The following is a 13,892-nucleotide window of genomic DNA, read 5'->3' on the forward strand; positions in this document are numbered from 1 at the left end:
CTAAAATGTTGACTTTCTGGTAGGAGTCTTATTTTGAGGACAGAGCGTTCAGAACTTGCTTTGTAAAATGGACGGTTTTAGGAGTTTTACTTGCTATCAGTTTCCAGACTACAAATATTGAATAAAAAGTTATCAGCTTATCATAAAAACCAAAAGAACTGCAGATGCTGTAAATCAGAAACAAGAATAGAAATTGCTGGAAATGCTCAGCAAGTGTGGCAGAACTGGAAGTGCTGAGGAAGGGTCACTTGACCCGAAATATTAACACTGATTTATCTCCACAGGATGCTGCCGGACCTGCTGAGCTATTCCAGCAATTTCTGTTTTTGTATCAGCTTATTGTTTCATTAAGTACTAAATGAACAATGCTGATGGGATTGTGATAGTAGGGCCTGTTAGAAAGGGAGCACAGTCGTTAGACCATGCTTAGAGCTCCCCAGTGGTCGTTGAAGTATAAGGTGAGACTGCAACTGGAGTATTGTGGACAGTTTTGATCTCCTTACCTCAGAAGAGATATATATCGCATACAAGGAGTGCAGTGAAGCTTCACAAGGTTGGTACTGAGGATAACAGGATTCTTGTATGAGAGATTGGTTTGAGGGGTTCTGTATTCACTCAGGTTTAGAAAAATGAGCGGAGATCTGATTGAAACATACAGTAAATCCTCTGTATCCGCGAAATCATGAATTGTGAATTCATCTGTTTGTGCCAAAAAAGCAACAAAAATCACCTACCTGCAATATTTTCTAACAATTTTAACCTATTTTTAATAAGCTCAGCACTTGCAAATTTCATCATTTGTAGAGGTTTTTGGGATCGGGACTCTCGCAGATATGGAGGAATGACTGTACAGCATTACAACAGAGCTAGACCGACTAGATGCAGGGAGGATGGTTTCCTGGTTGGGCAATCTAAAACCAGAGGTCAGATTCTCAGAATATGGGCTGGGCATATTAGGACTGACTTGAGGAAACATTTCACTGACGGCAGTCAACCTGTGGAATTCGCTACGATGGAATGCTGTGGAGGTTGGGTCATTGTGTATATTCAAGAAGAGATTGATACATTTTTAGATATTAAAGACATCAAGAGATATGGAGAGAAAGCGGGAATATGGCGTTGAGATAAGAGATCAGCACTGATCATCTTGAATGGTGGAGCAGGCTTGAAGGGCTCAATGACCTATTCCTGCTCATTGGTTCTGTGTGTCTAGAAAATCTGATGAGCCTTTTATACAAATCTAAAATAATTAACATCTATTTCAGGAGTTTTGGAGAATCATCAGTCTGAGGATGGGATTGAACAACCAGCTGTTAAACGTCAACGAGTAGACATTTCAAACGGGCAGTCAATCCAAGATTCTACAGTAAAGGTAATTTTGGAGGCGTGTATATATTTGTCAGATGAAGATTTTACAAGGTAATGTATCAATGTCATTGCTTGATACTTTTCAAATGTATTACAAAATAAGTTGATAAAGTATTGCATTTTGGCAGTTTTGCACTTTAATCTTTTGAGCATAACTTATCTCTGCACTCAAGTCTGCAAAAAGTTAAAAGCTGATTTAGAGTGAAAAAGTCAAATACCTTAGTCACCAAACTCTTTGGCTTTCATGTCATTCTTGAAGAAAGGCTCTGTTGTTTTGAGCTATGCAGTGTGATCTCTGGTGGTGTCTTACCATTTTCCTTTGCTTCTCAAAGGGAAATATTCAACCTATACAACCTAACAAGTTGATGACACAGATGAAATACAGAACTGTGCTTTGGGAATCACAGACATAAGTCTGCATTCTGCTAATTCCATGAAAATATTAAATTCTATTGAAAAGGAACAATGTAGCTTTAGTTTGAATTATGTTAATTTCTCTGACAGACCACATAATAACTATGTCAAAAAAATAGGGTTAATGCTGTTTCCAGATCATTGTCAAAGCCATTTTGGGCAGTTGCTTAACTTCTCTAAGTTAGCAAAGTTGGAAATGTGATCCGAATATTAGATTTAGTTAAAGACTGTAACAGTACAAGTGATGTCATCTTCTTCCTTAACCAACTGTCCTAGAAGTCGTATTTATAATATTTTCTAAACAACCTGTTCAGAGATGTTGTTACACACCTTTGGGGCAAGTGAACATGAACCCAACTTCCTGACTTAGAGGTAGGGACACTACCAATACATCATAAGAACACTAAGTAATTTTATATTTTCTAATCAAGCTGTTCGATTAAGTTCTTGCACATCTCTGGAGAAGGTCTCAAAGATGTGGATATTACCCCTGTACCACAATAGCAGTTAAGTCTTTTTATATTTTCTTTTCTTTCCTTCTAATTGGCTTATTCAGAGATGTTATCACACACCTTGATTGCAGATGGCACTTGAGCCCGAACCTCCTGGCTCAGAGTTTGGGTCACTACCACTGTGCCACAAGAGCCCTTAAGTCGTCTTTTTTTCTTTTTTGCATTTTCATATTTTATTCCAAACTACTATCCATAAAGTCAATGTACAAGATCTTCTCATGATCAGCATCTGAGACATCTCCAAAAAAAATAGAAAAAACATCAGAATCCATTTGCCATGTAAAATTCAACAAAGCCTGAGTAAAACTGCATCTTCAGCAGTTGTTACTTGGACCTCTGCTTCATCTTTCATCTTTTTATGCTCCAGCCTGCGTGTGCATTTCTTCTGCCACTCTGCTGTCATGTTGACAAAGACTTTGTAACCCCACAACCGACAGCTGCAACCTGAGTACAATCAATGTACAAGAACAAGCCCCTCACCTGTGTGTACTAAAGCTTTGATACTGTTTATGTGCTTCAACCTATTGGCACACGTCTGGATTCTCTCCAGTGCAGAATGGTAAATGTTAGGAATTCAGAAGGTAACCATTAGCTACTTTGAGCAGCAAAGCACCCACTCGGTTGTGTGGTCAAATCTTTGAAGTGCGATCTGTGCCCCAAAAGCATTTTGGTTCGGGTGGGAGTACTACCACTGAGCCATGGCTAAGGACATCCATTAACTCCATTGCTTTTGGAATGTTTCATTGAGGTAGAATTTACTAGATTGGGGCATTCAAAGCTTGTCATATTAAACTCCTCATTCCATGTTTATTTCCTCACTCTTCAACTCAAACTTTTCTGTGTGAATTCCTGGAATGGTGAATTGATGATTAGACAACTGAGACTTTGGTGAATGACAGGTGTAGGACCACCAGTATATTTCCTTAACCAAAAGGAAATAAGGTGAAAGGAGTTAAGTTGTATAAAGGAAGAAAAGCAAAAAGATGGAAAGACTAAGTTGATAAATCCAGGGAGAAAAAAAGCTATAAGAGAAGTAAGAAACAATGTAAACATTTTCTGGGAGCATTTTATTATTTCCTTGAAGCTCCACAAATTTGTTTGTTTTGTTTCTGGATTTTTTTTCTTAGTTGTTCATTCATGGGATATGGGCATTATTATCCATTTCTGGGGTTAGTACATTTCCGGGGTTTATTACCCATTCATAATTGCCCAAGGGGCACTTGTAGCCAGACCAGTTAAGGATGGCAGTTTCCTTCTCTAAAGGACATTAGTGAACCAGATAGGTTTTTCCTGACAATCGACAATGGTTTCATGGGCATCATTAGACACCGAATTCAAATTTGATCATCTGTCAGTGCAGGATTCAAATCCAGGTCTGTAGATCATTACCCAGGATCCCTGGGTTAATGTTCAAGCAATAATATCACTAGGCCATCATCTCCCTGGATCTGCATTAATGAACAACATTGTCGGAACATAAATCTTGCGGGTTGTTAAAAACTCATTATCATTTCGTATGGTAAGTTTACTGCATAAATTTGTAATGTTATGAAACTCTGGTGAAGGTTCATAGCAAGGTTCTAGTTTTGCAAAGCTGATGGTTGTGGTGCCCAGTAATTTCTGAACGTTTGCATCACTTACATTATCTCTTTGCCACAATAACTGGGTATTTTGAGTTCTAAAACTGGCAAGCACCAAGGACTGCATATTACTTTGCCAACAAATACTTATCCAATATCATGGGCTATGGTTGCGTTGATTTAAATCCTGGTGCCATATTTAATTTAAACCACTAGATGGTGACTTTGCTACATATGTAGTGGAGAGCAAAACTTGTAAGTGTGCCTCATATAAAAAAAGCTGTGTTTATTTTCTCTCAAAATGCATCATCATCCAAAATGTTTCAAGGGAAGTAATTCTAAACTTCAGTGATTCAAGTGAAACATCTGATGCAATGTATTTTGAAATAGTGCATTTTGAAACCTCATGGTTGTGCAGTCTCCATGTTGGGGAAAAAAAATCTCCAATGCGCACATGTTTCTGTTTGTGATATTTAGAGTTATATGACATTTGAATGGTGAACCATTTGTACAGATTTTACTAATGCTTTAATCCTATAGAATAACATTTGGATAGTGGATTGGTGAACTAATAGAGTGCGTTGGCATAGGGATGGCATACTGTAACTAGTGGCATGTCACAGGGATCAATGCTGGAGCCAGAATTATTTGCAATATATATTAATGAATTGAATGATGAAAATGAATATACTATTGCCAAGTTTGTGGATGACACAAATATTTGGGAAAGCAAGTGGTGAGGATGTTTCAAGAGTCAGCACATGGATAGAGACAAATTAAGTGATGTCGGCAAAAACTTGACAGATGGAATGTAATAAGGGAAAATGTAAAGTTTTGCACTTTGTTAGGAAGAATAGAGGAGTTAATATTATTTAAATTGAGAATGAATGTGCAAAGGTACAGAACCGAGGGATTTGCAAGTTCTCGTCCACTAATCACAGAAGGTTAGCATCCAAGTTCGGCCTGTAATAGGAAAGCCAAATGGAACGTTGGCCTTTATTTCAAAGGGAATGAGGTATAACAGGCACTAGTCAGACCACAGCTAGAATATTGTGAACAGTTTTAGACTCCTTTCTTTCTAAGGAAAGATATACTGGCATTGAAGGTAGTCCAGAGAAGGATTGTCAGATGAGCCATGACATCATTGAACTGTGGAGCTGGCCAAATGTCCTACTTCTGCTCCCTATGTCTTATGGTCTTAGGTGTATACTTTTTCACTTTTCAAGAAGCTTAATTGTTAATAGTACTGATGTAAATTGTATGAAAATATTACAAGTAATTTTGTGAATTTGTCATCAAATATTTATACATATTTTCTCCTTGCTATATGCCATTTAATTTCTGTTCTTGCTATCACTTTGTTTTCCAACTTTTCAAATATTCCTTTTAGAGTCTATTATTGGTGTCTAGCATTCAATATTCAAGTGAAAGCAATTATTACAATTTAAACTTAGAATAAAAGTGTACAAGAGGTTTGTTCATGTAAACAAAGAAGCTGATTCACTGTACTCATTGTCATTGAACAGATAAGATCCAAATGCACTTACGAATTTGAAGATTTGACAAGGATCCAAAGTTGAATTGTTTATATGTTCAATAAAGGACACATATGAAATGTTTATTCATTCAACGAGTGAAAGTCATTAAATCATAATCTTTTTCCATCACTTTACTGCCAAATGTAATCGTTTTTTTCTCTTTTCTTTTTACAGTCTATTCTCTTTGACATTAATCAAGCCATTTGTTTGCGTCTTGATAGTATTGAAGCCAAAATTCAGGCTGTGGAAGCCACTTGCAAAGCAATTGAAGAGAAAATAGACTTGGTTTTTAATAAACAAAATAGTCCTATCCAGGTCCCTATGGTGGCAGGATCTCCTCTAGGTGCAACACAGACGTGGAATAAAGTTCGCAGGTGAGCTGCATGTTTTGTGCCACAAAAACGAAAATTATTGGTTTGGAGCAGCTGAATGTTGTATAGAGTGAAGTTCAAATAGTAACAATCAGCTTTCATGAGTCTGAAAGGTAGGCTTTTTTTTATCTACACATGAAGGTAAATATGTGCAATAGCTTCAAGTGATTTTTTTATGTCTTTTTCTGATCTTACCAGTATAACACATGTAATCTCGTTGTCATAAGCTTATCATTTAGTGTGATAAGCATAATTTCTGTACCTGTAACTACCAACTGTGCAAATGAGTATACTAATTAAATTGACACAGTCTGAATTTATGCTGTCCTTTTTTTTAAAATTCTAAATCCACAGCTGCAAGAATACCTTTTGGATAGTGTAAAGATTTCAGGTCCATACTCTGCTTTCTCTGCTGCCAGATGTGTAGATGTTCTCCAGCAATTTCTGTTTTTGTTTTGGATTTCTTTGCAACTTAATTAGGAGACTGTTGGATAAGAGTTTCTACGCAAAACAGATATCTTGCAGACCAACCTAAAGTGTAATATCTTTATGTTTAAAAAGTGTTTATTTTCTTAAAAGAACTTAGTATGGCTACAGAAATAATTCGTGTTGATCATTAATCCTTTCATAGATGCAAACCAAACCAGCAAGCCACGAGTTCAAAATCCAAAACCCAAAGTAAATAATATTAAAATGCATGTAAATTGCATATGTTGCATCACTGTTTTAAAACTGCACTTAGCAGTAAATTGGTTCAGAAGGATTACTTTTTACTTAGTTAATTTATGGAATATAACATGAAATGGTCAAAGGTGAGAAGCTCATCATCTAAAACTTCAGTACACATCCACTATATGTAACACGTTTATATTAAAACATCAACATTTCTGATTAAAATATTTTATGGGGCAACATGGAAACCAGATATGATAGTGGGACCCCACTTTTAAAAAGAAATCAGTATAGTACTAAAGAACAGATTAATATAAGCCAAGTAATTACAGATGCTGGAAATCTGATATAAAAGCAAATTGTGGGGGGAGAGAGAGAGTTGATGTTTTGAGTGGAATAATTCTCTTTTTAGAACTGCAACATCATTATTCAACTTGAGATATTAATACTCGAGGTCTCTCAACAGATGCTCCTATACCATGCACAGGCATGGTTTGCATGTTTCATTGGCTGAAATGGAAACTCTTAATTCAAATGCCCATCCACCAACATGTGCCTTCATGTCATCATGCTGCTTGTTAGTTTCATACATGTGAACCTGTTTAGATGCTATAATTTTATCAAAGCCTGGAAAACGGTAACCTGTTGTTGGCTGACCTCTTGTAATGTCAAACCACCCTAAAACCAGCTCATTCTGGTTTAACATCCATTTCTGATGATTTAGCTTTCATACTTCTGATAGAGTGCATCTATTCAATAACTGAATCTTCTCTTTGAATTTCAGGCAAAATTTTGCAAATTATTAAAAATTCTATTGTTTTAAGATTTAACCAAATAGTGAATGTTCATCTTGTGAGGTGGGGGGAGAGAAATGGGCATTATATCTCTGGTATTGTCAAAATATTTGTTCTTTATTTAATCAAAATGCTATGGAGAGATAATAATAACTTGCATAATGTTTTGTAGTGTTTACAGACCAGGATATATCTTGCCTGAGTTTGCAGAAGGGGAGCTCAAAGACCGAGGCTTTTGGTATCATTTTCTTCAGGCACTGGGAAAGTTGCAGGGTCGTTTAACCACAAGTCGTATGTGATTAAATAGATGTTTGAAAACGATACACACGTTGTCATTTAATGCTGTTAGAATAATGGGATACTAGCCTTTTTATTACGAGAGGAATTGAACATACGAATGAGGTTATTATGCTTCAGGCATTAGTGAGATCACATCTTGAAAACTGTGTGCAGTTTTGGTCATCTCATTTAAGTAAGCATATAAACGTGTTGGAGATAGTTAAGAGAAAGTTTACTGGATTGATACCTAGAATAAACTAGTATTCTTATGAAGAAAGATTGAACAGACTGAACTTATTTTCACCAGAGCTCAAGTGCAAGGGATGATTTGATTGAAGTTTATTAGATCTGGTTGCTGCAGAGGAAGTGGATTTGGAAAGGATGTTTACCTCATGGTTGAATTTAGAAACTAGGAGCAATTTTTACAATTTGGGGCCTACCTTTTGAGGACTGAGATTTCAGGAACTCTTTCTTTATGGTTATGTGACTTTGAAACTCTCTGCCTCAGAAGGCTTTGGAAACAGGGGTCATAAACTATTTTTAAAATGGAGGATTAAATTATTTGGTAAAGGAACCAAAGGTAATTGGAAATAGATGGGAACATGGAATTGTAAACACAAGCAGATAAGCTGTGATGTTGCTGAATGGCGGAACGGGCTTGAAGGGCCAAGTACACTATTTCTGTCCCTAATTTTTATGTTCATAAATCTAGTTGAAGAAGTTCTAAGAAATCATAGTAAGTTATTTTTGGAATTGAGCCAATTTTATGGCCAGGAAAGGTCACAGCAGATTGCTGAAGCGTTTGGGAAGGCACTCCTGTTTCTCTTGGGCTTCAAAAACCCTTGGCAATGAACATCTGCTGGATCGAGCAAACCTCTGCTTCCCTTAACTGCTGGGTTTATTGATGCCTGGGCAAGCTGGTTCACAGCTGACAGATTCAAATTACTTCCAGTTCTCGAAGTATTGAAACTTATTTAAATATTATAAGTACCAATCTGCCTCTCAGAGCAAGTTACCCTGCTGACTCCAAATCTACAGTGGTAAAACTGGAAGTAGACTCTGTTTGTGGTAGGTTCTGGTTGGATTTTGCAATTATTTCACGTTTTAACACCCCCCTCCAGAACATTCCTGACCATTGTGGGTTGATGTATTAATTGTATGAATTTTTTGTAATGCAGCTGCCTATAATATTATTACATTTTTGTTTGTGTGGTCACAGTAACTTAAAGAATGCTCATAATCTGATTATGATTCTCAAATGAATTCATGATTAAGTGTATATTCTTCGTCAGTATCTGGGTAAACTGTGAAAATTTCAAGGTTATTATCTAAAATAACTCTAAAACTTGTACTGCTGGTTTAAAGTTCTGGCTGGTGGAATAGATATTTGCATCTTATTGTTGCAGAGGTTTACAGATGAGTGAAATCGGCAAAATAATATTCAGAAGGATGCTGTTATTTTTTCATGAGCAATCATCTTTCTCAAAACATGATCTGGGTATATATTTTGTTAAATACATATTCTGTATTTACTTGTCAAATATAATGTTTTCTTCCCTGATTTTGTTTTTTTGGATTATTCTGTTGAAGTATCTTAATTTTTATTTGACTTTTTTGCAGTACAGTACCACAAACCACTGTAATATTAAATAGTGATCGACAGAATCCAATTGGTTCCAAAGTTGCTGGACAAGAAGAACCTTTAGCTAGAGGAACAGACACCCTGGACAATATTCTCAGCAAGTTAGTGAAACTCTTAAAATTTCACTTCATTTTCTTGTTGCATCAAGATTAATGAGCCTTGTTTCTAGTCCAGTTAGTCACGTGGTTCCAGAATTTTAGTGCATCTATATAGTTATAGTTTAAATAAAAGCAGAAAATTCTGGAAATACTTATCAGGACATGCAACATCTATGGAGAGTGAAACAATTAATGTTTCAGGTTGATGACCTTTGCTGCAGAAACAGGGAAACAGTTTCAACATATAAGGCTGAAGGTTACAAAAGTAGTAAAAGGTCAGAATGAAAAAGCCAGAACACTCATATCATTAGTAATAATACTAATGAATTGACAGCACAAGTGAAAATAAGTATGTACGAACTGGTGATCGTTAGAGAGACATGGCTGCAAGATGAAAGCGACTGGAATCTGAATATTCAAGGGAATGTTCCATTTTGGAAGAACAGCAAACAAGGTAAAAGTGGAGGTGTAGCTCTGTTACATAGTATGACAATAAAGAGAGATGACATTTTTAGTGTTACAGATCGAGGTATACCATCAGCTTGAGTAGAGGTAAGAAATCACTTGTCAGTGTGGTTAACAGGCAATCTCACTCTAGGACAGGTGTACAGGAAGGAATACAGGGCCTGTGAGAAAGGTACAGAGAAAATCATTGCAAATTTTAATTTACATGTGGTTAGATTAAATAAATTAGCAAAGGTCACCTGGATAATGTGGTCATGAAATTTTACTTTGAGCAGAACTCTTTACAGGCAATGTGAGGGTAGGCTATACTGGATCCAGTAATGAGCAAAGAGGCAGGATGTAATGAATGACAAAATACATATGCCCCTATGTAGTAATGATCATGGTATGATTGAATTTCACATTCAGTTTGAGGGAGGAACTAATAGATCTGAGACTGATGTTTTAAGCTTAAAACTATGAGAACATGAAGATAGAGCTGGCAAAAATGAACTGGGAAATTAGATTAAGGGTATGGCAATGGAGATGCAGTGGCAGATATTTATGGAGAGATTTCAGAATACACAGAAATGACACATTCCACTGTGTAAGAAAGACTAAGGGAAGGGTCCATTACAGTGGCTGATAAAGGAAGTTGAAACTATCAAATTGAAATAAAAAGTATATAATTCTGCAAAGATGAGTGGCAGCTCAGAAGTTTGGACAGAGTATAAACAATATCTAAGAATGATTAAAAGATTAATAAGGTGTGAGAAATTAGAGTGCAAGAGAAATCTAACTAAAATATAAAAACACAGATAGTAAGAGGTATTTAAGAGGGAAAAGAGTAAGAGTAGATAACCTGAGTGTTGGTCCTGTACAGAGGATCTGGGCAATTAATAATGGAAAATACAGAAATGGAAGCTAAATTGAATAGATATTTTATATCTGTCTTCACTGTAGACAATACAAATAACATTCCTGAAATAAACAATTGAGTTTTTTGAGGAAGTGACAAAGGTGATTGATGAGGCCAAGGCAGTGGATGTTGTTTATTTGGACTTTACTAAACCATTTAACAAGATCCCTAACGGTAGGCTAATCAGAAGATTAAATTGCAATGGCATCCATGATGAGTTGGCAAGTTGGATAAAATATTAGTTTGGTCATAGAAGAGAGAGGGTAATTGTGGAGTGGTGGTTTTTTTTGACTGGAGGTCTGTGACCAGTGGTGTTGCTCAAGGATCAGTGCTGGGACGTCTTGTTTGTAATATATATATAAATGATTTAGATGAAAATGTAGGTGGTCTGATTAGCAAGTTTGCAAACAGCTCAAAAATTGCTGGAGTTGTGGAATGTGAGGAAGGTTATAAAAAGATATAACAGTATATAGATCAGTTGGAAAGTTGAGGAAGAAATGGCTGATGGAGTGTAATCCAGACAAGGTGATGCATTTTGGGAGGTCAAATACAAGAGGAAAGTATAGCGTAAATGGCAGGACTCTCGAGATTAATGTTAAGAAGGATTTCAGGGGCCATGTCCAAAGCACTCTAAGTTTCAACACAAGTGGTTAAAATGGTAAAGATGACATATGGCGTGCTTGCCTTTTCTGGTCAGGGCATTGAGTATAAAAGTTAGCAAGACTTTTATTGCAGCTGTATAAGACTAATTAGGCTACATTTGGGCTATTGCCTGTAGTTCTGGTTGTCACAGTTTAAGAAGGATGTGAAGGCTTTGGATTGAGTGCAAAAGACGTTTACCAGGAAGTTGCCTGGATTGGACAAACCTTTATTGTTTTCGCTAGAGTGTTGGAGACTGACAGGTGATCACTCAGAAGTAAATTGAGAGATATAGACAGTCAGAGTCTTTTTTCCCAGGGTGAAAATGTCAACTACTCACGAGCATAGGTTTAAGGAAAAAGGGGAAAAGTTCAAAGGAGATGTGCAAAGCAAGTTTTTTTTAACAAAATGTGGGAGGTGCCTTTGATGTGCTGCCAGGGGAGGTGGTAGAAGCAGACATGAGCAATATCTAAGAGGCATTTTGACAGACAGATGAACAAGCAGGAAATAGAAGGATATGGACCATGTGCAGACAGATGGGATTAGGTTTTAGAATGGCATCATGGTTGGTACAGACATGGTGGGCCAAAGGGCCTGCTCCTGTGCTGTAATGTTTTATGTAAATATGAATCAGGATGTGAAAGGGAGTGAAGACCTAACCAACCAAGTCCATGGGAAACTAGGGACTCCACCTTTGACTTCAGACAAGTTGCTTCTGAGGTGGTAAATGCATTGGTTTTAATTTTTCAAAATTCTGGAAAGAGCCCATCAGATTGGTAACAGGCCAATGTGACTCCTTTGTTCCAGAAAGGGAAAGGAGGGAGACTGAAAGCATGAAAAGAAACAGGCCAGTTAACTTAACATCTGTTTTCGGAAAACTGCTGGAATCTACTTTTAAGGTTATAGTTGTAAATAGGACACATGGAGCCTGGAGAGTGACTTAGACAGGATTAGTGAGTGTGCAAATATTTGGCAGATGGTGTATGATGTTGTTAAATGTGGACTTGTGCACAATTACATGAATAATAGAGAAGGCAGCATATTATTTGAATGAAAAGAACTTGACGAACTCTAAGATATGGAGGGATATAAGTGTCCTGGTACAGGAATGACAAAAAGATGGTATGGAGGTACAGCAAGTGATTAAGAACACAAATTAATATTTTATGTTGGAAGGGAAATGGAATTTGAAATAGGATGTTTTATGGTAGTTGTACAGAGCATTGGTGAGATCACATCCGGAATACTGGTCTCTTTATTTTGGAAAGGATTTATTTGGATAAGATTCAGTTCAGAAAAGATTCACTTGACTGTTATCTGGGATAAGAGGTTATTTAATGAGAAACATTTGGACAAGCTATCCATTGGAGTTTAGAAGAATGAAAGGAAATTTTAATGACTCACCTAAAGTCGTGAGGGGACTTAACAGGGTGAATGCATAAATGATGTTCTTCCTTCTGGGCCACTAGAACTGGGGTACCATTTGAAAATAGGGGTCTCCTGTTTAAGATAAAAATGAGGAGAATTTTATCTGAGGGTTTTAAAGTCTTCGGAACACACTTTCTTTCCTAGAGGGTGATGGAGGCAAGGTTATTGAATAGTTTTAAAACCGAGGTAGATTCTTGACAAACAGGAATTTGAAGGCTATTGGGATTTGTGGGAATATTTTATTGAGGCCACAGTCAGATCAGCTATGATCTTATTGAATGGTGGAACAGGCTTGAAAGGCCGCGTGGCCTATGCCTTCTCCTGCTCCTCATTCACATTGCTCAAGTTTTGGGATGATCTGACTCCGCATGCATTTTTTGTATACATTAAATTGTGTTAACAGTCTGAGTAGCATTGAAACAATATCATGGTCCTCTGCTCATTGCTGAAGGTTTCTTTGGCAATATTGACTTCCTACTGGAAAGGTTCTTTGGCCTGTCTCAGAGAAGTACTTGATTCTCTGCCTCCCTCTGTTTCTTTAAAGGTATTTTAAGGAAATTATCACAGCATGAAATCACCAATGCTGGATTCTTTGCTATTCTCATAGTTGAATTTATTGTGGATTTGTTTTGAATCATGTCATAATGTGGCTGTCCCCAAAAATATACATTGAGTCACTGTGTTTAAAAATTGAGTAAATATTCTTCTCACTGACATTTTGTTCAAGGGAATTATTAATTAAAAATAGTAGGTTATTATTTGTTCACTTAAGATAATTGCTAAAATTTAAATATTTTTAAAATAATTCTGTGATTTTGGTTAGACAATCTTCTGTATTTACCAGTGAAAAATAAATCCTACATGATTGTTGCAGTTCTGCGCAATAGGTCTCAGCATGTTTAGCATCTATATAAAACGTCCAATTGCAGTTTACCAAGTCATAATTAGACAAAAAAACCCGGAAATTTTACACCGTAGTAATTTTCTTTATTATTCAGACATTTTGTGTGCTGAGTATCAAGCAGGGAAATGGTTTTATGTAAATATGCTTCCTATCAAGGATAATGGCGAATGATGCTATGGTATGCTGGTACTGCACATTTCATTTTCTAGTAGCTGGTTAAACATGGAGTTAAATCTTGGAGGGTATGCTGGAGGCTATGTTTGAAGGTCTCAAAACAAGTTTGAGACAGT

At 36.6% G+C, this 13,892-nt stretch overlaps 1 protein-coding gene across 1 annotated transcript in view; it reads left to right on the top strand.

The window, feature by feature from the left end:
- The window catches only part of LOC109912430 (BTG3 associated nuclear protein), a 110,782-nt gene that overhangs the window by 32,954 nt on the left and 63,936 nt on the right, over positions 1–13,892 (top strand). The window contains exons 3-5 of the mRNA XM_048605975.1: positions 1,266–1,372; positions 5,587–5,786; positions 9,149–9,271. Coding sequence (XP_048461932.1) covers positions 1,266–1,372; positions 5,587–5,786; positions 9,149–9,271 — 430 coding nt within the window. The remainder of the gene's footprint in view (positions 1–1,265; positions 1,373–5,586; positions 5,787–9,148; positions 9,272–13,892) is intronic.

The sequence above is a fragment of the Rhincodon typus genome, chromosome 15, assembly GCF_021869965.1.
Source record: "Rhincodon typus isolate 14 chromosome 15, sRhiTyp1.1, whole genome shotgun sequence".
Lineage (NCBI taxonomy): Eukaryota > Metazoa > Chordata > Chondrichthyes > Orectolobiformes > Rhincodontidae > Rhincodon > Rhincodon typus.